The sequence below is a fragment of the Opisthocomus hoazin genome, chromosome W, assembly GCF_030867145.1.
Source record: "Opisthocomus hoazin isolate bOpiHoa1 chromosome W, bOpiHoa1.hap1, whole genome shotgun sequence".
NCBI classification, from domain to species: domain Eukaryota; kingdom Metazoa; phylum Chordata; class Aves; order Opisthocomiformes; family Opisthocomidae; genus Opisthocomus; species Opisthocomus hoazin.
This window is the reverse complement of record NC_134453.1, coordinates 49146610-49173267: the sequence shown is the minus strand read 5'-3', so window position 1 is coordinate 49173267 and position 26658 is coordinate 49146610. Positions and strand designations below refer to the sequence as shown.

Here is a 26658-nt window from a genome sequence, read left to right as displayed (position 1 = left end):
ACTAAATTTTAACTCTGAGTTGTGAATTTTAGATAGTGGATAAAACTGAAGTGTCTATATAAGCACACAAAGAGCTTAGGCAGCATTGCTTATCTGTGGTGTTCACTTAATATGAGCATTTTATAGAGAGTAATAGTGAAACAGATTAAATAGAGGAATTTGAAGTATTTCCACCTTAACCGAGAAAAACATACCAAAGAGAACCATTTCTGTTCATCCAGTGATTCTGACTCTGAAGATGATGAACCCAGGAGGTTCCATGTAGAAATAAAATCTGTCCAGTCAAATAGCTCTCAATATACTATGCCTTCCTTGGATGAATTAAAAGTATCTATAGGGAACATTGCTCTTTCTCCAGCAATATCTGTAAGTAATTTTGTTCCTTGTATTTCTAATGAATAGAGAAGAAAAGTGGTAAGGAATCTTTAGTGTTAACACTGACACTAACACTAAATTGAGACCCACCCGGGAGTCCTGCGTCCAGCTCTGGAGCCCTCAGCACAGGGCAGAGCTGGAGCTGTGGGAGCGGGGCCAGAGGAGGCCCCAGCAATGACCCGAGGGCTGGAACCCCTCTGCTGGGAGGAAAGGCTGGGAGAGCTGGGGCTGCTCAGCCTGGGGAAGAGAAGGCTGCAGGGAGACCTTAGAGCAGCCTGCCTTTTGTGACAGGACAAGGAGTAATGGTGCTAAACTAAGGGAGGGTAGATTTAGACTGGATATAAGGAAGAAATTCTTCACTCTGAGGGTGGTGAAACACTGGAACAGATTGCCCAGAGAGGTAGTGGAGGCCCCATCCCTGGAAACATTCAAGGTCAAGTTGGACGGGGCTTTGAGCACCCTAGACTGGTGGAAGGGGTCCCTGTCCTTGGCAGAGGGGTTAATCTGTAAGGTCCCTTCCAACCCAAACTATTTTCTGTTTCTATGATATATTTTACTGTTTAGAATTTATTTTAGGTTCAAGTTCAATTATTTTTTTTTCTTGTGCACTAGGTCATTTTTGATGCACTTTATTGCAATGTAATGTTAAGTAATTCTCCCTTCTCAGTTTTTAACTTTACTTTGAGTCTTGGGAGTGCTCAGTCCTTGTCTTTCTGCTGTTGCCACCACAAAACATTTGAATACATATGGTGTTAGCTGAGCATGGCTTTTAACATAGTTTACTAATTTGTATGCAATAATATAGAAACCTTTAAAAAAGATCATATAATGTGGATGCATATAACTTTTACAGTGCAGCTTTATTGTATATATTCTGCCAAACCACAGAATGATCCTTTTACACCATGGGATGATATTACAAATAAATAGTATTAAAGTATGCTAGTACAGTATTCAGATCAGAATATAGATGGCTCTGATTTTAAGGAAAATATTATGCATATTAAAATATTAATGATTATTTTTCTCTTCCCTCCCCCATGTTTTCAAAGCAGAAACACAGTTCTGTAAGTATAGAATGGCTTTTCATTCACATTTTTAGATTTAAAACCAATGAAGTGTAGCATGTGAGAAAGTCATTGGGAAAACTTAAGGAATGTTTCTATTCTTACCTGTCAGGCATACCCTGTGATATAAAAGCTGTTTAATTTTACTGGCCCAGCCTGTCAAGGGATTTAGTCGTACTGTTGCCTTTGTCAGCTCTACAATCTTTATTCCTGCCTTTTCTTACCAGTATGGTGGGTATGCACTAGTTGCTCTATCTTGGCTCATGTTCTGGTCTTCTGCAAGCTCCAGAATGTTCTGCCTGGCATTAAAAGCAAAATATGTTGCGGAAATAAGACCCCTGGGAGTATTTAGTGTTTTATTTGACAGTTGGTTAAAGAATTTATTCTTATGGGTTTGGGTTTTTCTGTTTCAGGCACAAACGAATCGAAATTCATCCAGTAAGTGTGAATATTTAACTTTTAGTCTATTTATGTTAGCTTTTTAACACAGCATGAAAATATTTTTTGTTGTTTAATAAATAAACTTATTAAATATTTGTATTTTAAGTAGGAAAAAATTTTCTTGTCAGTTCTAGGTATCTTTATGATATTTTCATTTGAGCTACTCACAGTAAATTCAAAGGACAAAATTATTTGGTCAAAATTTCAAAGCAGCAAGTAGACGCCACCCAAAGACCTCTTCTTTTTCTGTATACTCAGCTGTTCCCTGTTCTGGGAAACAGATGAGACTGTGACAGTGATTAGGAACAAGTCCAAGAGCCAAAGGCAGGGGGGCAGGAAATCCCATGGAAATGACTCCTGTGTAAGTTCTTAAAACCCTTCCACCTGCTCAAGTTGAGTATCATCCACAAAAGAGCAAAGCACTCTGTTTTATAGTCAAAGCCAGAAAACATGGCCATGGAGACAGAGCGGTAGTCTCTGTCCTTCAGAGTTTTTCTCAGTAGGAAACCAAGACAGGTTTCCTGAAGAATAATAATAATGTAAACAGTATCATTTCAGGAAGAAATTTCAAGTGACCAGCACTTCCTCCTGAAATGCAGTGCTCTGTTTAGTCCTCTCCTTTTTGGAAGGTATTTCAGGAGCATCTGAATTTATATTAACAGAGATAATGCATTTTCTCTTTTCCATTTTAATAATTTATAATTAGTTTTGAACTGCAACTATTAATATTTACTATATTTTTATAATGAAGCTGAAATATTTTTATTTTAGAGTGGTGATAATACTGTGTCTTTTGCTTAGGTGAAGAGTTAACAAAATCAAAGATTTCTACTCCAGCTAATGAGTAAGTTCAACTTTTAAAATATCAAGTGTAGTTTTGGGGGAATTTGGTCTTATTTTGATCTAAGACTCTGAGACTCATTAGAAATATCAGTTGACTGCTATTTTAAGTCAGGTATAAATTGCATCATAAGAGTTAAGGAGTAATTATGTAACAATGGAGATTTCTATTCACTTGTTTCCCCTTCTAATGCATTTGCTTCATTGTGACATGTCTTAATGATATTTATAATTACATGATTGTAAAATATTGTTTTTTATTTAAATTTCAGGTTTTAAATAAGATGGATTTAGTTTCCATCATATACTGTTCCATTGTAAAGCGTTTAAGAGTACAAGCCCCAAATTTGGACAGGTCTATATGCATTGCTCATATATGTATGATTTGTAGACGTATGTCTCGTTGAAAATCAAAATAATTTACTGACATTATGAAATATGTCCACACACAAAGGTGCACCAAGGTATCAGTTCACATAGTTTCCTTATGTGTAAATCAGTTCCTTGGCATGCAATTTGTAAGTACTTTTAATTTTTATATGCAAAGACTAAGTAATACAGAAGATGAATTACCAAAGTTGTGATTTTATTTTTATGAGTATATACATTTTCATTAATATTTCAATTGTAACTCTTACTATAGAAAGGGGAACAGTGACCTTCTGGCATGGCATCCACTCTTTAGCAGTTCTCTTGACTCTTCCTCTTCAGCCTCCCTGGCATCCTCATCCTCCTCAGGTAAAATATTTGTTAGTGGAAAATGTTTTCTGCATATTCTTCAGGATGTTCTGTTGTTGCTTTTTTAGACGTTGCAAGGGCATGCGCTTTGACTATTTGTCCAGATTTCCTCTGGGATCGAGTTAATTTTCCTCCCAGTAGCTGCTGTGTTTTGGATTTAGTACAAGAAGAATGTTGGTACCACTGATGTTTTCAGTTGTTGGTAAGAAATCAAGGACTTTCTCCAGTTTCTCATATTCACCCAATGAGCAGGTGTGCAGGAGCTGGGAGGGAGCACAGCCAGGCAGCCAGCCAAGCTGGCTAGTGGAAATACTCCATACCACGGACATCATGCTCAGTTTATGAATGGGGGTTGGCCAGGGGATAGAAACCCTTTTCTGTGAGTTTGAATCTTTTCTGTGAGTTCAAACTTTTTTCCATGAGTTTTTTGGCATAATCCAAGGGGAACAGGAGAAAAATGACAGGACTGAGACTGGAATTAAGGGGGAATTCCTGGCACCACTTGCGAGTAGGTGTATTGGGAAGAAGAGGGTAGGCTGAGGAGTATGAGAGGTGGAGGGGAGGGGGCAGATACTGCGTGGGAATTTTGGGTGCAGGATTTTGGAGGATATTAGTGTGGGCAGGACACTGGCAGGCTTTCCTGAAACTTGGTCTTGGGGGGGGGGGAATTTACAGAAATAGGCAATATTGATTTTTGCATTCAAAAGGCAGTGAGGGAAAGGGAGACAAAATAGCATGTGAGTCGGTATGGGTGTTAAACAGGCTGAGAGCAGGAGTTGTTGAGAAACTAGTTCAGAAAGAGGAAGGAGAGACCAAAACAAAAAACAGATATTAGGGCAATGTTAGGACCTGCTTACTGAAAACATTTACTTTATTTACATTGATTATCTCAGGGGACTTAAGGTGGAATCTACTATTTACTAACAGTAGCAGATATGCTGTTTCATGATTCTCAGCAGTCTACCTCGACATGTCTGTTCTCCAACCCCTACTGTCTTAATGTAGAGACTCTTTTCCTCCCATGTGCAGAGTACATATATCAATAGGAAAATTCTGTACAACTAGTGCTAATTCTTCTTGACCTTAGTAATGTCCTTTCAGCAACAGCTAGCATTGCTATGTAACCCTTAGGGTTTTAAGTGGAACTTATTTCTCCACTACAAATTCACATTCCTTAAAAGTTATGTTTAATAAAAAATCTAGCTTACAGAAATCATTAGAATCACAGAATCATAAAAAAGTTTGGTTTGGAAGGGACCTTTAAAGGACAATTAGATTGTCTCTTCCTCACTTAGGTATCCAGTCAAGATTATTGGCTAGTGGATCCACATCTGTAACATATTTAAGGATAAATTTTATATATATATATATATTTATATATATATTTAATAGTAAGAGCAATTGTTCTCAGGGTACCCAGCCCCCTGAGATGGAAGACGGGGACGGGGAGCAGAATGAAGCCCCCATAATCCAAGGGGAAATGGTCAGTGACCTGCTATGCCACTTAGACACACATAAGTCTATGGGGCCGGATGGGATCCATCCAAGGGTACAGAGGGAGCTGGCGGAAGGGCTCACCAAGTCAATCTCCATTAGCCAGCAGTCCTGGCTAACCAGGGAGGTCCCGGTTGACTGGAGGTTAGGGAATGTGATGCCCGTCTACAAGAAGGGCCAGAAGGAGGGTCCTGGGAACTACAGGCCTGTCAGCCTGACCTCGGTGCTGGGAAAGGTTATGGAGCAGATTGAGTGCCATCTCACGGCACATACAGGACACCAAGGTGATCAGGCCCAGCCAGCTTGGGTTTATGGAAGGCAGGTCCTGCTTGACTAACTAAATCTCCTTCTCTGACCAGGTGACCCGCCTAGTGGAAGAGGGAAAGGCTGTGGATGTTGTCTACCGGGACTTTAGTAAAGCTATTGACACCGTTTCCCACAGCATTCTCCTGGAGAAACTGGCTGTCCATGTCTTGGACGGGCGTACTCTTCGCTGGGTGAAAAACTGGCTGAGTGACCGAGCCCAGAGAGTGGTGGTGAATGGAGTTAAATCCAGCTGGTCACAAGTGGTGTCTCCCAGGGCTAAGTTTTGGGTCTGGTCTTGTTTAACATCTTTCTCAATGATCTGGATGAGGGGATTGAGTGCTCCCTCAGTAAGTTTGCAGATGACACCAAGCTGGGCGGGAGTGTCCATCTGCTCGAGGGTAGGAAAAGGGATCTACAGAGGGACCTGGACAGACTGGATCAATGGGCTGAGGCCAACTGTATGAGGTTCAACAAGGCCAAATGCCGGGTCCTGCACTTGGGTCACAACAACCCCATGCAACGCTACAGGCTTGGGGAAGAGTGGCTGGAAAGCTGCTCAGCAGAAAAGGACCTGGGGGTGTTGGCTGACAGCCGGCTGAACATGAGCAGGAGTGTGCCCAGGTGGCCAAGGCGGCCAATGGCATCCTGGCTTGTATCAGGAATAGTGTGGCCAGCAGGAGTAGGGAGGGGATCGTGCCCCTGTACTTGGCACTGGTGAGGCCGCACCTCGAGTACTGTGTTCCCTTTTGGGCCCCTCACTACAAGAAGGACATTGAGGGGCCGAAGCGTGTGCAGAGAAGGGCAACGAGGCTGGTGAGGGGTCTAGAGCACAAGTCTTATGAGGAGCGGCTGAGGGAACTTGGGTTATTTAGTCTGGAGAAGAGGAGGCTGAGGGGGGACTTTATTGCTCTCTACAGCTGAAAGGAGGCTGTAGCGAGGTGGGTGTTGGTCTCTTCTCCCAAGTAACTAGTGATAGGATGAGAGGCAATGGCCTCAAGTTTCATCAGGGGAGGTTTAGATTGGATATTGGGAAAAATTTCCTCACCAAAATTGTTGTCAAGCATTGGACCAGGCTGCCCAGGGAAGTGGTGGAGTCACCATCCCTGGAGGTATTGAAAAGACGTGTAGATGTGGTGCTTAGGGACATGGTTTACTGGTGGACTTGGCAGTGTTAGGTTAATGGTTGGACTCAATGATCTTAAAGGTCTTTTCCAACCAAAATGATTCTATGATTGTGTGAATATTCTGAAAATAAATTGTGCTTTCTCAAAATAATCTGTTTTGCTAGCTGCATTATTGTATATATCTGGTGTTGGAGTCTGTAGAACAAGGCAAAGGATACCTAATTTGTTGTACGGGTGGTTGTTACTATATCCATTTCTTTATTCCTGTGCCTGAATAGGAGGCTAAATCAGGTTAGGAAAGGTTCACACAGTCCCTTCTGTCGGCAGAACTGTGGGGAGAGTAGCCTCTGACTGATGGGCAGTGACAGGTAATTGGTATCTGTAACACCCTCTGTAGCCATATCTGAGGGGAGTCATCTACCCGAGGCCTCATACCTGAAAGTGGCTTGCGCAGAGAGGTCTATATTTCACTGAAATTGGTGGAATATGGTGCCCTGTGAGCATAAGTAGATTTTAGTTGTGAAACATCTGTGCCTTGGCAAACATTATCTGCTAAATAAGTATTTAAAGCATTTTTATTCCAGGAGTTAACTAAGCTATGTACATTTGTGAAATGATCCATGGAATCTGAGTGTTCTAAAATGTTCTGAAGTATAACAAATTTGTAATATGTTTGTGGAAAAAAATACTGAATTGGGGTATTTTATACTGTTTATTAAATCAAGTTAACTTCTGATGCTCACTAACCTGCAGCTTAGTTATGAAGACTAAAAAATAGACGACTTTGACCTCATTGTATTTTCCTTGAAATCTGTGTTTTACCTTCAACTTGAAGGTCAATATAGGTAAACTGATGCTTAAAGCTTTTGAATATCTCAATCCAAAATTACTTAAATTACTTATTTTGTATCCAGAATATATGCATATCATGATCTAGTTTTTTTCTTTTTACTGTTAAAACATTTCTTTAGATATTATTTTGTAACTCTGAGTTAATCATTGAACACCTAAACTACCATAGTATTTGAGGAGACAGTGGTTTATGCAGCATATCAGAAAAATTTCGTCATCTGTGAATAATCCTGCTTTATTAGAAGTTCAAGCTAACTTTGTTGTCTTGAACAAGCACAATAAACATTTTTAGGCAGCTATTGATATTTTTAAAATGCTTCTTTTTATTTATCTTCCTCATTTTCATCCATGTGCATTTTTAAATGAGTCTTGCACATTTCCACATTGCTTTGGTATAGGATTTTTAGTAGTGTTTTAAAACCTTTGAATGATATTCAAAATATCTGTTAGAAAGATAAAGCTATGTTAAAATTCTGTTTATTTGAGCTTGGAGAATATAGTTGTTCATGACAAAAGGACAGCTTTAGACAGGACAACTATACTTTTAACCTGAACTTTTGAACGTGTTGCTCTTTTTAATTCTGTATGCCACTCTGTTCCTAGCTTTGCCAATCTGGAAGATGTTGAGAATTGGCTAACCCTGCATTTGCTGCTTCTGTTGTCATCTAATGCAACAGGCAACAGCCAAGTGCAGGGAATACTTGTGGAAAACACCTGTTTTCCAGCAGCCTGAAGACTCTAGGATGTGAGAGGAAATAAACTGGGGAAGATGGTGCCTCATACATACAGTTACTCACTAGATATGGATTGATACAGACAGAAGAATATCATACAGGATCTCATGACTACATTGTCTGGACAGCAATTTATGTTGGGCCTTCCCATTACAGAAGTTAAGGGTAAGAGGATAAAAATGTTTGGAAGGAACAGAGAAGGGTAGGTTCGATAAAATAACTTTGAAATAACTGAAATGAAAAGCAGGAAAATGTGGAGAGGAAACAAGCATGGAGTAGGACACGAAGGAAAAGACAAAGATGAGAGAAAGTGAAACCATGACAGGGAAAAGTTAGAGGAATAAGGAAAGTCATGAGAAATAGGGCCTTAAGGGGAGAGAAACACAATAAATTACGTGTTGGCTTACTTAAAAAAATGGAAAATGGCGTGGTTGACGGTATGAATGAAGTACGTGTGATATGTGGCTAGGTTTTTTTTCCTTTATTTGTTAGTGGTGTGATTTTTAGCCTAGTAAAGCAGTTATTTTTCATGCTGGCTAGTAATCCTCATGCAGAGAATATTGAATATGTTTTTGAAATCCGGATTTATATTGAAATTTTTATCATTTCAGTGTTGCTCCTAGTTTCAATTCTTCCCTTTTCCTTCAGCTACACTGAAAGAGTATAATAGGAGCTCCTACTCATCTACCACTGATTTGCCTGGGTGTAGAGTATCTTAGTCTTTGCTTGGACACCAGACAGATTCTGGGTCTAGAAGCCCACCTTCACCAGACTTTACCATTAGCACTTTGTGCAAATCTTGTGTTACAGCAGCACCATCGGGGAGTACCAGTACTTTATTCTCTGTTTCATGGTCTCAGAGTCAGTGGGTTTCCTTTGCTGATGAACTTCTTACAATTAGACACACAAGCACAGACAGGAAGGAGCCCCCAAAAATTGCATTTTGAGACTGAAAATGCCTGCCTTGCCTTTTCTACTTTGCTTGGGAATTCTTCCAACAGGTGTGCTTCTGAGGATCAAAGCGATATTTTCAATAATACTCTATGCCACAAACAATTAATTGAAGAAACTGGCATTGCTACTGAAATTTATTCCGCATCATCTTCAGAACTACTAGACTATAGTTTAGTGTCTTCTTGTGTTCATACAAATAAGAGTATGGCAAGCATGCATGATGTACTGGTCTTTGTTAATAGCTGACTCTGAAAAGCAAGCTTTAGACTTATTTTTCTTTTTTATTGCTCACCTGATGTTAAAATGAACTCATCTTCTTACTTAGAATGTACTAAACTGCTTGTTAGCACCAACTTCCTTCAAAGTTAGGACAAGGAAATAAATATTCAGCTTGAAATAAGAAAAATTCAAATTATTTAGTTAAAGGCATTGCTTTTTCTTAACTGTGCAGAGCTTTGCTTTTCTAGAAATAGGAATGTATAGATGTTTTCACATTAAATAAAGTTAAATAAATTGGATTTAAACTGTTCCTTTTTAACATCCAATATTTTGAAGTGTGGATGACATCGTGGTAATGCTACATACTAAGAGGGCAAATGAAAAGTGCGTTTGGGCAAGTGGGCCATGACTCACTGAATACCTGTGATACTGCATGTCATAGTTTGGCCCTGGCCGGCAACAAAGGGCCACGCGGTCGCTCTATTGCCCCTCCCCCCACTGGGGTGGGGAGGAGAATGGAAAGAAAAAGGCAAAAACTGGTGGGTTGGGATAAGGGCAGTTTAACAGAACAGCAAACAGAGGGAACAGGAACAACAACGATACAGATAAGGGGAAAACACAACACAAACAGCAGGAATGGACAGAGCATACCCATCGAATACCCTGCTCTGTTTGGCCAGGTTGGGTCAGCCCACCTGGCTGTGTTCCCTCCTGGCTTCTGGTGAAAATTAACCCTGTCCTGGCCAAACCCAGGACACTTCAGCAGACCACTCAATGTTTAGCATGCACTGTCTTCCTGGGACATGATAAGAATTTTAAAGGAATAACTGATATTTCAGAAGTTAATTTACTTGGGGACATTTGAGTTTGCAACTCTTAAGGTGGATGTGGTCAGTATTAGCCTAATTTTTTTCTTCCCAAGTCAGTGATGAAACTCCCATACTTCAATGACGGCAGAGTTATGCTGAATGCCTGAGGAAATTCCATACTTAAAAGTTACATTTTTAAATAACGTTAACTGATTTAATTAAAAAAGAACCATTTAGAATAATATGAGGGAGTTGATAGGGTGTGCTGCAACAACATAGTCATATATTAGGGTTTCAGTCTATTTTGAAGTTAATTTTAGATCAGGCATACGCATTGGATGGCATCTAACATTTATTTTGGAGTAGAATTCTATTCAGAAAAGTGACTATGTAAAAGTGGCATCTTGGTACTGCTGCCACCATCTGTTAGTTGTGTCTGTTAGGTTTAGACGGACATGAGGCAGTATTTTTTTGACTGCTTTTTACTTCTGATAACTCAGCTAAGAGATAATATGGAGTTACTGTGTTCTTGCAATCAACAGAGTAATTTGTTATACTGGTGTATACTTATTGAAGTCAGTGGGATTTCAGAGGGCATAATTTGCTGTAAACAGAGTTATGCCGTTGTCAGCCAGGACCAAATATGAATTTCTGCTGAATTTTCCATTTGTGGTGAAACATGACAGACTGTCCTATATTCTGAATCCATATAGACTATACACAAAAGGGAACTCGGGTAAAACCATCTTTTTACATACGAACCTCTGAGAACAGTTAGTATAAAATCATTTGAGAGCAATGAGAAAGCCCATGATGCCATTTTTAGAGTCACTTTTCAAGGTATCACATGGCCCTATTTTAGAAACATTTATTAGTGGTAAATCTTACAAAACGGAGTTTGTAAAATAGGACCTTTTAATAGAAGCATAACTTCCAGTTATTCTATTCAAGTGAGTACATATTAATGTTCAGTGTGACCTTTCTAATATTGATTTCCTTAAATTTGCTTTCTTTCAGCAAGGCCCACAACTCCTCTTTCTGTAGGCACCATTGTACCCCCTCCAAGGCCTGCTTCAAGACCAAAGTTGTCTACAGGGAAACTTAGTGGAATTAATGAAATAGTATGTATTGATTGTTGTTGGTTTTGTTTTTTTTTTTTAATTCTCTGTTGTAACTCGGTTTCAGATCTATCATTTACACTGTTAGAGTGGAATTATTTTCCAGCCAATGTTCAAGGAATCACATACTTAGATTTTCACCATTGCCAGATAGGCACAGAAGTTGTTCATGATAAACATGTTACTATAACAAAATAATTTTTAACTGAACTAAAAAGGTTGAAAACATAAATTTTGCATCAGCTGAATGTTTTTAATTGAACAAATCAATAACTTGAAAATTAAAGGATAGCATATGTGTGGGATTAATTTTTCAAAATGTGAAATACTAGCGAAGTTATTAACAAAACTCCATTGATTTAGAGATATCACCAAAACTTTGGGGAATGAGGAGTATTAAGCAGATCTTCATCAGTTGCGTGTTGACACAAGTAGCCCTGCTGTGACTTCGCCCTGCCCTTGGTGCTGGTTGGTGGAGAAGGGAGGTGGCAGATTGCAGCAGCTGCTCATGGTGATAGTGAGAGGTTGCACACTACCTGCATGTCTGCTCACTGCTTGCAGTGCAGGTCCACCTGCTGATAAGGAATGTGGCAAAGAATGCAAATACTCAGGCAGCATATCAGACCAAGCCATGCTTAATCTCTTCTATGAATATTATGTTTCTTTGGGTTTCATTTGACTTACTGACTTGGAAAAATTTTACCGTGGTAAGACTCTCTTACTGTCTTTCAAAGTAGCAAGATACTTTCACCATATTCTTGTTATGGAAAAAATTCTGGTCTTATGCTTTGACAAAACTGAAACATTGTTTAACTCTTTTGCTTTTCTGTAATGTTATAAGGTCAGAATAGGGTTCATTTTGAGATTCTTTTCTCATTCCAATGTAAAATTGTAGTAATTGCTCTTAGACCAAGAAATCTGTTTTTCATATTGTCAGAATTAAAGAGAAGAATTTAGCTGGTACTGTTCTGCTATAAAGTATGATTCTACACAAAGTTACATGTTTTAGAAATTGGCTATTATCTGGATACAAGTGGAAGATTGTAAGCTGTCTTCATTATATGTCACCTCCTTTTATAATTCCCACAGTCTGCATAAAAGTCACATACTCAGTGACAAGTGTGACAGAATCCAAGTAAAAAAACAATTACCCAATCAAAACAGATGCTTCAGGAGTTCCAGTACCTTTTATATAGGTTAATCCCAAAATGATCATTAGTTATTTTAAGCTAATACCTTAACAGTTAAATGGATCATAAAACTATCCAAAGATTTAGGGTGGAAGGGACTTTTGAAGATCTCCTTTAGGCCAACCTCCTGCTCAAAGAAGGGCCAACTTCAAAATTGCATCAGGTTGCTCAGGGACATGTTGAGTTTTGAAAACCTCCATGGAGGGAGATCTCACAACCTCTTTGGTCAACCTGTCCCAGGGCTTAACCACAAGGTTACAAGAAGGATTTTTTTCCCCTATGTTCAGCTGAAATTTCCTTTGTTACAGCTCTTGCACCTCTGAATAGAGACTGACTCCATCTTTGTAGCTAGTGAAAGACTGATAGTAGATCCCTCCTTAGGCTTCTCTTCTCCAGGCTGGACAAACCCAGGTCCTTCAGCCTCTCCCTCTCTCTCATGTCCTCCAGTCCTCAACTATTTTAGTTGTCCTCTGCTGGACTCACTTCCAGTTTGTTAGTAGCTCTCCTTTAGCTCTAAAAATCCATATATACACAGGGGTATAGGCTTAGGTTCTGCTACTGTGTTATATTGCAATTATTGACAGGCTGTTACATAATCTATTAGACTTAACTACCCAGGCAAAAAAAATTAATAACGATAAGCTATGAAACAATGGAATTGATTCCTATAGAAAATGTGGATTCTCTGTTTTACACTAAAAACTAGGATAGATAAAGCATTAAAATAAATATGTTGAGAAACACTATGAAATTGATTGGGAAATGAAATGAAGAACTCTACAGTCTTTTTTCATCTTTTTAAAACCACTTTCTGTCTCTGTAATACCCTTGTGATCTCTTGTGTTTAGCCTAGGCCATTCAGCCCTCCATTGACCTCTAACTCAAGTCCACCACCTGCAGCTCTCTTGGCACATGCAGAGAGCATTTCCTCAATATCCTCTTCTGCTTCCCTCAGTGCAGCAAACACACCTACAGTTGGTAAGTTAAATTAACCATTCTAACTCATTTTAGAAATGGTATAATTCTGCCACTGAGTTCCACCTGTTAGGAAAACCATTCCTTGGAGTTACATGTTCCATATGTGAGTCCAGTCTAGGTACTTCAAGCATCCTTTGCAATATCTGCTTCTAAATGACACTGAGAGACAGGACAGTGGATTTGACTAGATTAGACCATAGATACAATTATGGCATGTTCTTTACTGAAATATTTCTCAAAATTAAAATATTCCATGAATTTGTATTTGGTGTGCTTGTATAACCATTCATCAAGCACAACATTAGCATGTATTTGTTCAGAAGATGTTTTGTATATGTACAAAAATATTTTGGGATACTGATAAATTTGAATTAATATAAATGTTCACAAAAATGAATTCTTTTTATGATATTTTTATTTTGTTTGTTATCCTGTAATTGCAGTTTCCAAAAAAATGAAGGTTTGCTTGTGTTGTTAAAGTCAAGTCCTTCAGTTATGATATTTGATTGTAACAAATAACAAGGAGACTTGGGGGGGGTATTTGTGTTTGGTTTTTTTTAAAGACATTTTAACATGTTTCTGTAGCACAACTGAAGTATTTAATTCCTGAACACTATTACCACTTTAGTCCCAAGTTAAATCAGACTCTTGAGTTAACACTTAGTTATCTATGAATGTTACTGATGCCAAGTATTCCTCACCCAGGCTCAGCACCTCAGAAGAGCATCTGCACAGCTTCTAGGAGTTCTGCATTGAAAGCAATGCAGCTCTTTCCACCCTGTGCAGGACTAAAGCTAGTAAGATCTGCCTAGCCTTAGCTGCTGCAATGCTGGCACAGTTCAGTGTCCAGCAGTTTCCCAAATGCTGAGAAGCATCACAGAAAGATAACTGATATTTCGGTTGTCAGAGTCCATCCAGGCTCACTTCCTCATGCCTCAGCACTGGTGCCAAGGAACCAGAAGTTGGTGGCAGCAGTATCAATAGCCCCAGCTGTGTGTTTGTGTTATTGGAGACAGTGACAGAGTGAAATCGTGAGGTGAGGGAGGAGGTAAAGAAGTATGTGCTGACACCAAGGTTTGACATAGCTATTAACCTGGCCTAGCAAAAATAAACAAGGCCAGTTCTATCTGTGTTGATTGTATGAATTAAATAGTCCTGGAGAGCTGGGAAGGGCAGTGCAGACGGCTGAATGATTTTGGGACATGAGGATATACTCTGCACTACTGTCTGTATTCTTTTGGCTTTTGCACAATCCAGTGTTTCCCTCACCACATTTATTCTGAATAACGAAAAGCTGACTAAAATTATCTTGTTCCAAGTGAGCTCATAGGCATGCATCACTGAATTTCTTTTATGCTTTAGCCTTGTTTTCATTTGCAAAGTATTTTTTTATATATTAAATTGTTTAACATCTATAACATCTATTTTTGCTTGAAATATTTTGTTTTCTTGCAATGTTTTGTTTCATTTAAACATAATAGAGGATAATCTTTTGATTGGAACACTTCCTACAATTGAAAAGCTTTGTGAGACACCACCAGGTATTGTACTAGAATCAGATTTACATGTTAACTAATCATCATAATGCACTACAGCTAACAATATTGTATTTCTTTTGAAACAAATTTCTCCAGCTATTTCTGGTGTCTGACAGATACAAGTAGCTTGAAAACTCAACTACTTAACAAGTTATATGTTGTTGAAGTCACCAAAACTTGATATAACCACTTTTATACAACATAATCTTCCATCTGTTCCCTCCCAAAGCAAGCTGAAAATTGGTCGTGTTTCTTCAGTTTGTCATTACCACTTTCTTGGAAGAAAAGGGAATATATTTTTACTGTGACAATCCTTATTCTCATAAGACAAGTAGATAAAGCCATTTCTATATTTATAAATAACACAAAGCTTTGAAGATACAGATAATAAAGATAATATTTTTTAATATATTTTATTTTTATGACAGCAGTTTAGCCAATATTAAAATTACCTGAATCATTGTTCCTAAACTGAACTAAAACCATTTCATCAGACTTATTTATTTGCCCTTTTTATGGCCAATGATGTAGTCTTTTAATCTGCAGTTGGGCAACCTCCTCAAGTGTGTCAATCATAGAATCACAGAATGGTTTGGGTTGGCAGGGACCTTACAGACCATCCAGTCCCAACCCCCCTGCCATGGGCAGGGACCCCTTCCACCAGCCCAGGGTGCTCCCAGCCCCATCCAACCTGGCCTTGAGCCCTGCCAGGGAGGGGGCAGCCACAGCTCCTCTGGGCAGCCTGGGCCAGGGCCTCACCACACTCACAGGGAAGAATTTCTTCCTTAGATCTAATCTAAATCTGCCCTCTTTCAGTTTAAAACCATTACCCCTTGTCCTATCACTCCATGCCCTTGTAAAAAGCCCCTCTCCAGCTTTCTTGTAGGCCCCTTCAGGTAATGGAAGGCTGCTCTAAGGTCTCCCCGCAGCCTTCTCTTCTCCAGGCTGAGCAGCCCCAGCTCTCCCAGCCTTTCCTCCCAGCAGAGGGGTTCCATCGCTCGGATCATTGCTGGGGCCTCCTCTGGCCCTGCTCCAACAGCTCCAGCTCTGTCCTGTGCTGAGGGCTCCAGAGCTGGACGCAGGACTCCAGGTGGGGTCTCACCAGAGCAGAGCAGAGGGGTAGAATCCCCTCCCTCGACCTGCTGGCCACACTGCTGGGGATGCAGTCCAAGATACAGTTGGCCTTCTGGGCTGCCAGCGCACACTGCCGGGTCATGTTGAGTTTCTCATCAATCAGCACCCCCAAGTTCTTCTTGGCAGGGCTGCTCTCAATCCATTCTCTGTCCAGCCTATATTTGTGCTTGGCATTGCCCTGACCCATGTGCAGGACCTTGCACTTGGCCTTGTTGAACTTCATGAGGTTCACAGAGGCCCACCTCTCCAGCCTGTCCAGATCCCTCTGAATGGCATCCCTTCCCTCCAGCATGTTGACTGCCCCACACAGCTTGGTGTCATCAGCAAACTTGCTGAGGGTGCACTCATTCCCACTGTCCATGGAACTGACAAAGATGTTAAACAATGCCGGTCCCAGTACCGACCCCTGAGGAATGTCACTCATCACTGGTCTCCAGCTGGACATCGAGCGGTTGACCGCAACTCTTTGACTGTGACCATCCAGCCAATTCCTTATCCAACGAGTGGTCCATCCATCAAATCCATGTTTCTCCAATTTAGAGACAAGGATGTCATGCAGGACAGTGGCAAATGCTTAAGTGTCAATGCAACTGTTTGCATGGTTGTGTCATTAGCTCTTGAGTCAGCATAGCTGAATGGCTGTTAACAGTGGTTGGGGCTGAGGCAGGTTGTGGGCATCAAAGCCAGATTTGCTGCTACTGCTGAAGGTCTTAGAACTGTACCCGTGAGCTGGACTGCAGCCAGAGATACAGTGAGTCTGCCTTGGCACAGCTCTGTGACATCCCATCCCTCTGAGATCTCGCAGCAGGCATGTGACACAGGCTCTTTGAGCAGTGGTGCAAAAAATCAGTACAAAGCGCTCCACTACACTACCGCACTAATAAAAAGATAGAACTTCCAGTATTTTCCTTTATATTCAGTACACATTTAAAACATTACTGAGAAGTAAAATCCCATGACAACTGGTTTTGTTAATTATACACACACATTTCAAAAAGCCTTAACTGAGGTCTGAGTTGATTTTTATAGGTATGCCTTGGAACTTTGTTTTGTAGGCACAGGCATCTGTGAAGGCTGATGCAGGCCTGGTAATTATTTTTCTTGTAAACTGCTATGTATTTCCAGGTACCTCCAAGGTACTCCCAGAATTTTTACTACGTAAACTTTAGAAAACTTTGCAAAATATTTCTCCAAAAATTTCTGCTTGGGAATTGTAATCTTTGTTGGGTGAAATAGTTATAGAATGTTCAACAGTTCACTTATGTGGTATAATATTAATGTATGTACATTTATGTTCATACATACCATAACTGAATTCTTTCATTTCTGTGACTATTTTATCATACACTTTTCCATACTATAAGCATACAATAGGGACATTTTTAAAGTATTGTAGTTAACATCCAATTTCCTTTGGATCTGTTGACTTCAGTTTCATCAGTAGCCATTTGAATGCAGCGTTCCTCTGTTTCATATGTATTTCTTTGTGTCTGTCCATTTACAGAATGTCATACTGATAGTCCTGTTTTTGTAGGCTGCTAAGCAGTGTTTTGATGGTGTGATTGTACTGTACTATGTTTATATTTTTCTACATGCTTTTCAAGTAATACTTCGGACTCTGCTGTGACCTTGATGGTAGTAACCTCTTGTAAAAATGACAGGTGTAGTCAACCGTTCTGAAATCTATTGCAAAGCTTTTTGAAAATTAAACCTATACACTGTATGTATTCTAGGTATTTCACGTGGTCCCAGCCCTGTCAGACTTGGAAACCAGGACACCTTGCCTGTTGCAGTAGCCCTTACTGAATCTGTTAACGCCTACTTTAAAGGAGCAGATCCCACAAAGTTAGTTAAATAGTGAATTGTTTTGAATGTAATAAGTTACAATAAGAAAACACACTGGTGTGTTTGGGGAAAATGTATATACATTAGGAGGGGGGTTCACAGAGTTTTTTCCCCTGATATAAGTGACAGCAGTGGCTTATCACTCTATTGGCCTGCATCCTGCTAAGTATTCATATACCCCTGCTTTACAAAAATGTGTTCAATGAGAACACTGAAAATGAGAAGGGTTTTTATTATAGTCAGGTAGGTGCTACATGTAAATTTGAGCAGCTTAAAAGCACCTCATTCCCTCCGTCACATTTCTTGCTATGTTACTTAGGCCTTGCCTAAGCATAGTCGTGCCATGTTTTCAAAACCTGAAAAATATCCACCCATACTATTGTATGCTTAACCAGCTAAAATTTTTTTCTTATTTCATCTGACTTCCAATTTGAAAGTGATAGTACATTGTCATAGTGCCTGTTGTGGTTTAACCCCAGCCGGCAGCTAAGCCCCACGCAGCCACTCACTCACTTCCCCTCAAGCAGGATAAGGGACAGAATCGGAAGGATAAAAGTGAGAAAACTCATGGGTTAAGATAAGAACAGTTCAATAATTAAAAAAAAAATTAAAAAAATAATAATAAAAATTTTAATGAAAAAGAAAATATCGAAGAGAGAGAGAAATAAAACCCAAGAAAGACAAGAGATGCAAATGAAAACAATTGTTCACCACCAACTGACCAATGCCTAGCCAGTCCGCAAGCAGCAGCCCCTCCGCCAATGTCTCCCCTAGTTTTATTGCTGAACGTGACATCATATGGTGCAGAATATCCCTTGGGTCAGCTGGGGTCAGCTGTCCCAGCTGTGGCCCCTCCCAACTTCTTGGGCACCCCCAGCCTCCTCGCTGGTGGGGTGGGGTGAGGAGCAGAAAAGGCCTTGACTCTGTGTAAGCACTGCCCAGCAACAGCTAAAACATCCCTCTGTTATCAACACTGTTTCCAGCACAAATCCAAAACATAGCTCCATACCAGCTACTGTGACAAAATTTAACTCTGTCCCAGCCAAAACCAGAACAGTGTCACATTACCCTAATTTGAAATTTATTTTCTGTTTTGAATTCAGCTCATCAGTTTGTAAAAATACAATTGCTTTAAAGTTAGTATTAAAACTAGGCGGTTAAATGAGTTGCAATGAATCTGATGTTTTCATTCTCTTCTAGATGTATTGCGAAGATCACTGGTGATATGACAGTATCATTCCCAAGTGGGATTATTAAAGTCTTCACCAGCAACCCATCTCCAGCTGTGCTCTGCTTCAGGGTAAAAAACACAAGCAAACTAGAGCAGATTCTTCCAAATGCACAACTCGTATACAGGTTTTGTATTTTTTTTAATATAATAGTAATCTATACAAATTGTAAAATGTGAATTGTTGTATATGTAAATCAGAATTCTCTACAGTCTTCTTAATTTGCTTATACATAATTTCATTTCCTGAACTAATCTTGTTTAGCTGCCGCCATTAAAAATTTCAGTGATTACTGGACTTGAAACTTATGCTGAACATAACAGGAGCCATAAAAAATACTTTGCAATGTAGCTGTGTTTTTTACACACATTTATAAATAAAATGGTTTAATAAACGATTTTAAGAAAACAAAACAAAACATCTTTTCTAATCATGAACAATATAACTAATTACAGATACATTACAGATATAGAGGACATTTTAAAAGCAGATATCTGTTTCAGCTGAGCAGTTTCTATTTAATTTGTTGGAGAAATTATTTGAAAACCAGTTAAATACTTCTAGATGCTACATTTTTTAAATTACTGAAATAACTTGAAACGATCAAGCCACATGCATCCATTCTTTTGTATTTAATTTCATTTGATCATTAATGTAATGGATGATTTATACAAAATTAAATTTATCATTCTTTGTCATAACAGTTTATAACTGAAATGTTAGCAGAGCCGTATCTGACTGAATTATAGTGAAAAATTATTATTTTGGAAAAAAATGAAAATGTCTAGCGTTCTTTTCCGAGTGTTGTAACGCTTCACCTCTAATTAGAAAGGATACATGTACTGGATATTTATGAAGTTAATGGTAATAATTTGACTTTTCATCATATACTGCAACAACTATCATTTGCTTAGTGTTTAAAGAGATGGAACTTTTAATGTGAGTGATATTTGTGGAGACAGAATTTCTGTTTTGAATTGCACTTGGTTGTGGAGCAGTAGAAGAATTTTGCTACTGGTTTCATTTGTTTCAAATTTGAAGACTTCTGTGATAAATGTTTATCTATATATTTTACTGAAAATGGAAATTGCGTGAATGACAATACTGTATTGAGAACCAAATTCTAAGTCAATTGGTCAGGCTACTGGTATGTAAATCACTGTTCTAGGACATTCAAGCCATTTCAGTCATATTTACTGTGTTCCAGGTGCTTGTTTTCAGCTTTCATTCTGCACTCACTCTGCATGCCTCCTTAGGGATAGATGCAATTCCTCTACGTATCCACAGATGATCCATGGAGCATTTTGATTCTTAAGTGATTTGAATTTTGTTTCTGAATCAGTTTTCTTAAAAGCTTCATCCTTATTAAAAAATAAACCTGATGCAACCAGAGCTGAAAATATTCTTGATCTGCAAAACACCTTTTCATGCTCCGGTAGCTCCTAACCAGGATTTTGCTTCTGCAGTCATGTGCACTCTTACTTACATATAGAAATGATATAATAAATTGTTACTAATGAATGTAACTATAAGTATCTGAGAAAAAAAATGTTTATAATTATTTGAAAATGTTACCATACATACAGCACAAATCTTAATTCAGTGCATTAGTGAAGTTATGTCATAATAAAAAATACTTATGATTTTAGATTTTATTCCAAATTGGATAACATTCATTTTCAAAGGCCGCTTTCATCCTCACCTCCCACACATTCTCACAGCACTTGATTGTATTAAAATTGTATTTTATCAAATGTAAAATCCAAATTCAGCTTTAACTCCATCTTGTGATGCAGCTCATAAGTGGAGGAAACTCACTGCTCCACAACCTGGAAGGAGAATTTTTGCCAGACACAAGAAGCAGTTAATTTGTCTTAATATTTAGGAAGGCACAATTATGTGTTATAAAGCATTAGAACAAATTATTGCTTGAAATAGTGAAGAAGAGGAAGAATCTAGTCTTAATTTTTAGACATCTGAAATAGTAAAACTTAGTGTTGCCTTCTGATTCCTATCTTTCTTTTTCTTTGTAGTGATCAGTCACAAAGTGACTCCAGTACTAAGGATTTTTGGATGAACATGCAAGCTATAACTGTCTACCTCAAGAAATTATCAGAGCAGAATCCATCTGCATCCTATTATAATGTGGATGTTTTAAAGTATCAGGTAAACACTTTTTTCCCTTCGGAATTTTTTAAGGAACTCTGGCAGATTTCATATCTATACAGAAATTATTAGAATTGTTCTTTGCCTGCTTGCATGCAGATGAGCTGTCATCATTCATCTAGGCCAATTATGGGTATGTCACTGTTTCCAATACATAGGCTCTGCTCAGGCTGAGTACATTCATGTTAGATTGGATATTAATAAAAATTTCTTTACTGAAAGAGTGTTCAGGTACTGGAACAGGCTGCCCAGGGAAGTGGTGAAGTCACCATCCCTGGAGGTGTTCAAAAAACATGTAGATATTGCACTTCAGGACATGGCTTAGCAGGCATGGTGGTGTTAGGTTGACGGTTGGACTTGATGATCTTAGAGGTCTTTTCCAACCTTAATGATTCTATGATTCTACATGTTATGCCTTCATGTCATTCCCTGTTCATTCATGACCTGTTTCAGCTTGCTCACACTTCAGTCCAATTCATGTGTGCAAGCTTCAAACACTTCTTTAGGTACTTGTTAACAAAGTTAAGTTTTCCTTGAATTCAGGGGCTTTTGTGGGGGTTTGTTTGAGTTTGTAATTGTGTTTTGATTTTGTAATTGCATAATTTTTGGATGCTGTGGCTAATCAACTGTAATATATGAGGACGCATGATGTTCTCACCTCTCACAATATAATGGAACAACTTATCCTGGAAACCATTTACAGGCCCATGAAAGACAAGAAGGTCATTGGGAGTAGTCAGCATGGATTCACCAAGGGGAAGTCATGCTTGACCAACTTGGTAAATTTCTATGATGGCATGACCGGCTGGGTAGATGAGGGGAAAGCAGTGGATATTGTCTACCTAGACTTCAGGAAGGCTTTAAACGCTGTCTCCCATAGCATCCTCATAGGGAAGCTGAAGTATGGGCTGGATGAGCACACAATGAGGTAGATGATTGAAAACTGGCTGAACAGTCAGGTCCAGAGGGTGACGGTCAGTGGCATGAGGTCTAGTTGGAGGCTAGTAATTAGCCAGTGTACCCTGGGCTTAATACTGTGTGCGATCCTGTTTAACATCTTCATTAAAGATCTGGATGAGGCGGCAGAGTGTACCCTCATCATGTTTACTGATGATGCCAAACTGGGAGGAGAGGCTGATAGGCCAGAGGGTGGTGCTGCCATCCAGAGGGACCTCAACAGGCTGGAGAAATGGACTGTCAGGAATCTCATGAAGTTCAACAAGGGGAAGTACAAAGTCCCGCATCTGGGGAGGAACAACCCCAGGCACCAGTATATGCTGGGGGCCACCCAGTTGGAAAGAAGTTTGACAGAAAAGGCTTTGGGGGTCCTGGTGGACACCAAGTTAAACACGAGCCAGCAATGTGCCCTTGCTGCAAAGAAGGCTAATGACATCCTGGGCTGCATTAGGCAAAGTATTGCCAGCAGGCCGAGGGAGATGATCCTTTCCCTTTATTCATTACTGGTGAGGCTACACCTGGAGTCCTGTGGCCAGTTCTGGGCTCCCCAGTACAAGAGAGACATGGAGCTACTGGAGAGAGTCCAGTGAAGGGCCACAAAGATGATGAAGGGACTGGAGTATCTCTCCTATGAGGAAAGGCTGAGAGAGCTGGGACTGGTTGTCCAGAGAGGTGGTAGAGTCCCCATCCTTGGAGATATTGAAAAGCTGTTTGGACATGGTCCTGGGCAGCCAGCTCTAGGTGGCCCTGCTTGAGCAGAGGGGTTGGACCAGATGACCTCCAGAGGTCCCTTCCAACCTCAACCATTCTGTGAATCTGTGAGAAGATGTTATGTCTGCCAACAAAATATCTTCATGAAAATTCAAGACAGACAGACTCTCCTCAGAAGGGAGAACAGGGATTTGCTAGGCCTGCATTGAGATGGTTGAACATCTGAGCCAACTGTCTCTACAACAAAAAACAAAAGAACTTATCAGTGCAGCTATTAATCATAGTAGCTTTCCACATAGTTTAAAATCTTGGCATACTGAATCTATAAAAAGCATGTTAGGTAGACAGAGAATTCTTGAGAAAGATGAAAGGAACAGAACATATCTCTGGATTGCAGAAATGAGTACTGTGGAAGAAAGAGATCGATTTAAGATCTTTACTGTTGGGGAAAAATGAGGCAGTGGCATGCGGAAGCCTGGCAGATAGAAAGGGTTCTCGGCAGCCAAGGAATGACGAGAGGGAACACCAGGGCATAGAAGGTTCCTCAGATAGACTAGGAAGGTGGTAGAAGTGCATCAGGATACTAGCACAAGCTCAGCTGCACAAGCAGCAGCATCCAATGCTTCTGCAGCAGGAAAATGATGCATTTAATAGGTAAGAACTGTTTTGCTGACTGCCTGTCCAATGATAGGTATTGCCCTATGCTGCTGCCTGTTTGGGCAGCTGAATTGGTGTGACACACAACTGCTAAGAATGAAGTCATTTTGCCACAAGCATGTTTCTTGAGTGAGGCAGAACACAAGACTAAAACAAAACTGTTTTGATTTATGAAAAAGATAAAAGCAAAAATGCCAGGAGGCCTGCATGGATGAACAATGAGCTCCTGGACAAACTCAAGCACAGAAAGGAAGCCTACAGAGGGTGGAAGCAAGGACAGGTAGCCTGGGAGGAACACAGATAAATTGTCTGAGCAGCCAGGGACCAGGTTAGGAAAGCTAAAGCCCTGATAGAATTAAATCTGGCCAGGGAGATCAAGGGCAACAAGAAAAGCTTCTACAGGTACATCGGTGATAGAAGGCAGACTAGGGAAAATGTGGGCCCTCTCCGGAAGGAACACAGGAGACCTGGTTACCCGGGATATGGAGAATGCTCGGGTACTCAATGACTTTTTTACTTCAGCCTTCAACAGCAAGTGCTCCAGGCACACCACCCAAGTCACAGAAGGCAAAAAGCCAGGGACTGGGAGAATGAAGAACCACACAATGTAGGAGAAGATCAGGTTCGAGACCATCTCAGGAACCCACAGGTGCACAAGTCCATGGGACCTGAAGAGGTGCATCCACGGGTCCCGAGGGAACTAGCGAATGAAGTTGCTAAGCCACTATCCACCATAAATGAGAAGGCGTGGCAGTCCAGTCAAGTTCCCACTGACTGGAGAAGGGGCAACATCACCCCCATTTTTAAAAAGGGTAAAAAGGAAGACCCGGAGAACTACAGGCCAGTCAGCCTCACCTCTGTGCCCGGCAAGATCATGGAGCAGATCCTCCTCGAAACCATGCTAAGGCACATGGAAGATAAGGACGTGATTGGTGACAGCCAATATGGCCTCATTAAGGGCAAATCGTTCCTGACAAATTCAGTGGCCTTCTACGATGGGGTTACTGCATTGGTGGATAAGGGAAGAGCAACTGATGTCATCTACCTGGACTTGAGCAAAGCATTTGACATTATCCTGCATGATGTCCTTGTCTCTAAATTGGAGAAACATGGGTCTGGTGGATGGACCACTTGGTAGATAAAGAATAGTCTGGATGGTTGCACTCAAAGAGTTGCAGTCAACCACTTGACGTCCAGGTGGAGACCAGTGACGAGTGGTGTTCCTCAGGGTTTGGTACTGGGACAGGTGCTGTTTAACATATTTGTTGGCAACATGGACAGTGGGATTGGGTGCACCCTCAGTAAGTTTACTGATGACACCAAGCTGTGTGGGGCAGTCAACATGCTGGAGGGAAGGGATGCCATTCAGAGGGATCTGGACAGGCTGGAGAGGTGGGCCTCTGTGAACCTCATGAAGTTCAACAAGGCCAAGTGCAAGGTCCTACACAAGGGTCGGGGCAATGCCAAGCATAAATACAGGCTGGGCAGAGAATGGATTGAGAGCAGCCCTGCCAAGAAGAACTTGGGGGTGCTGGTTGACGCGAAGCTCAACATGACCCGGCAGTGTGCGCTGGCAGCCCAGAAGGTCAGCTGTATCCTGGACTGCATCCCCAGCAGTGTGGCCAGCAGGTCGAGGGAGGGGATTCTACCCCTCTGCTCTGCTCTGGTGAGACCCCACCTGGAGTCCTGCGTCCAGCTCTGGAGCCCTCAGCACAGGACAGAGCTGGAGCTGTTGGAGCAGGGCCAGAGGAGGCCCCAGCAATGATCCGAGCGATGGAACCCCTCTGCTGGGAGGAAAGGCTGGGAGAGCTGGGGTTGTTCAGCCTGGGGAAGAGAAGGCTGCGGGGAGACCTTAGAGCAGCCTTCCATTACCTGAAGGGGCCTACAAGAAAGCCAGAGAAGGACCTTTGACAAGGGCATGGAGTGATAGGGCAAGAAGTATTGGCTTCAAATTGAAAGAGGGAATATTTAGATTAGATCTAAGGAAGAAATTCTTCCCTGTGAGTGTGGTGAGGCCCTGGCCCAGGCTGCCCAGAGAAGCTGTGGCTGCCCCCTCCCTGGCAGTGTTCAAGGCCAGGCTGGACGGGGCTTGGAGCACCCTGGGCTGGTCCCTGTCCACGGCAGGGGGATTTGGGACTAGATGATCTGTAAGGTCCCTTCCAACCTAAACCATTCTGTGATTCTATGATTCTATGAAAGCCACAACAGGAAGGAGCCTCATGGGCCAGAGGGAGTTTAAACCTTTTTTTAATTTTTTTTAATTGAAAATTGAAAGAACAGGAATAACTTTAGGCTACAACAATCTTCAGAATTCTGAGATTAAGCGCTCAGTGGTCAATGGTTCTTTTTGTCTTTTGTCAGGATTTAGAGTTATACTGGTTGCCATCATTTCCTAATTGTGCCCCAAAGTGGAATATTTTAATTGAGCTGCTTTTAATGTTTTATTCTTTTACAGGTATCTTCTAATGGCATCCAGTCCACTCCCTTGAATCTTGCAACTTACTGGAAATGTAATGCTAGTACTACTGATGTGAGAGTGGATTATAAGTACAATCCAGAGTCTATGAATGTGCCTAGAATGCTGTCTAATGTCCAGGTTGTGGTACCAGTAGATGGAGGAGTAACAAACATGCAATCACTTCCACCTGCAAAGTGGTAATATTAACACTTTTTACTATTTCAAATTCATTTCAGTATATTCATTAGTGTTGGCCAGAAAGATTTCACTAGAAGAAACAGCTAATCTTTGCTGGCAACAGGGACAGTGGGATCGAGTGCACCCTCAGCAAGTTTGCAGATGACACCAAGCTGAGTGGTGCAGTTGACGCACCAGAAGGACGGGATGCCATCCAGAGGGACCTTGACGGAGCACTGGAACAGGCTGCCCAGGGAGGTTGTGGAGTCTCCTTCTCTGGAGATATTCAAGACCCGCCTGGACAAGGTCCTGTGCAGCTTGCTGTAGGTGACCCTGCTTCAGCAGGAGGGTTGGACTAGATGACCCACAGAGGTCCCTTCCAACCCCTACCATTCTGTGATTCTGTGACAAGCTGGAGAAGTGGGCCTGTGTGAACCTCATGAGGTTCAACAAGGCCAAGTGCAGGGTCCTACACCTGGATCAGGGCAACCCCCAGTATCAATACAGGCTGGGGGATGAAGGCATTGAGAGCAACCCTGCCGAGAAG

General features: G+C 40.8%; 1 protein-coding gene across 1 annotated transcript in view; it reads left to right on the top strand.

Moving 5' to 3' along the window:
• Positions 1-26658, top strand: part of LOC142365449 (F-BAR domain only protein 2-like) — a 126372-nt gene that overhangs the window by 85838 nt on the left and 13876 nt on the right. Inside the window, exons 13-23 of the mRNA XM_075446261.1 lie at positions 194-366; positions 1431-1442; positions 1856-1880; positions 2685-2727; positions 3367-3461; positions 10971-11074; positions 13110-13239; positions 17645-17756; positions 18957-19112; positions 21019-21151; positions 25932-26131. Coding sequence (XP_075302376.1) covers positions 194-366; positions 1431-1442; positions 1856-1880; positions 2685-2727; positions 3367-3461; positions 10971-11074; positions 13110-13239; positions 17645-17756; positions 18957-19112; positions 21019-21151; positions 25932-26131 — 1183 coding nt within the window. The remainder of the gene's footprint in view (positions 1-193; positions 367-1430; positions 1443-1855; positions 1881-2684; positions 2728-3366; positions 3462-10970; positions 11075-13109; positions 13240-17644; positions 17757-18956; positions 19113-21018; positions 21152-25931; positions 26132-26658) is intronic.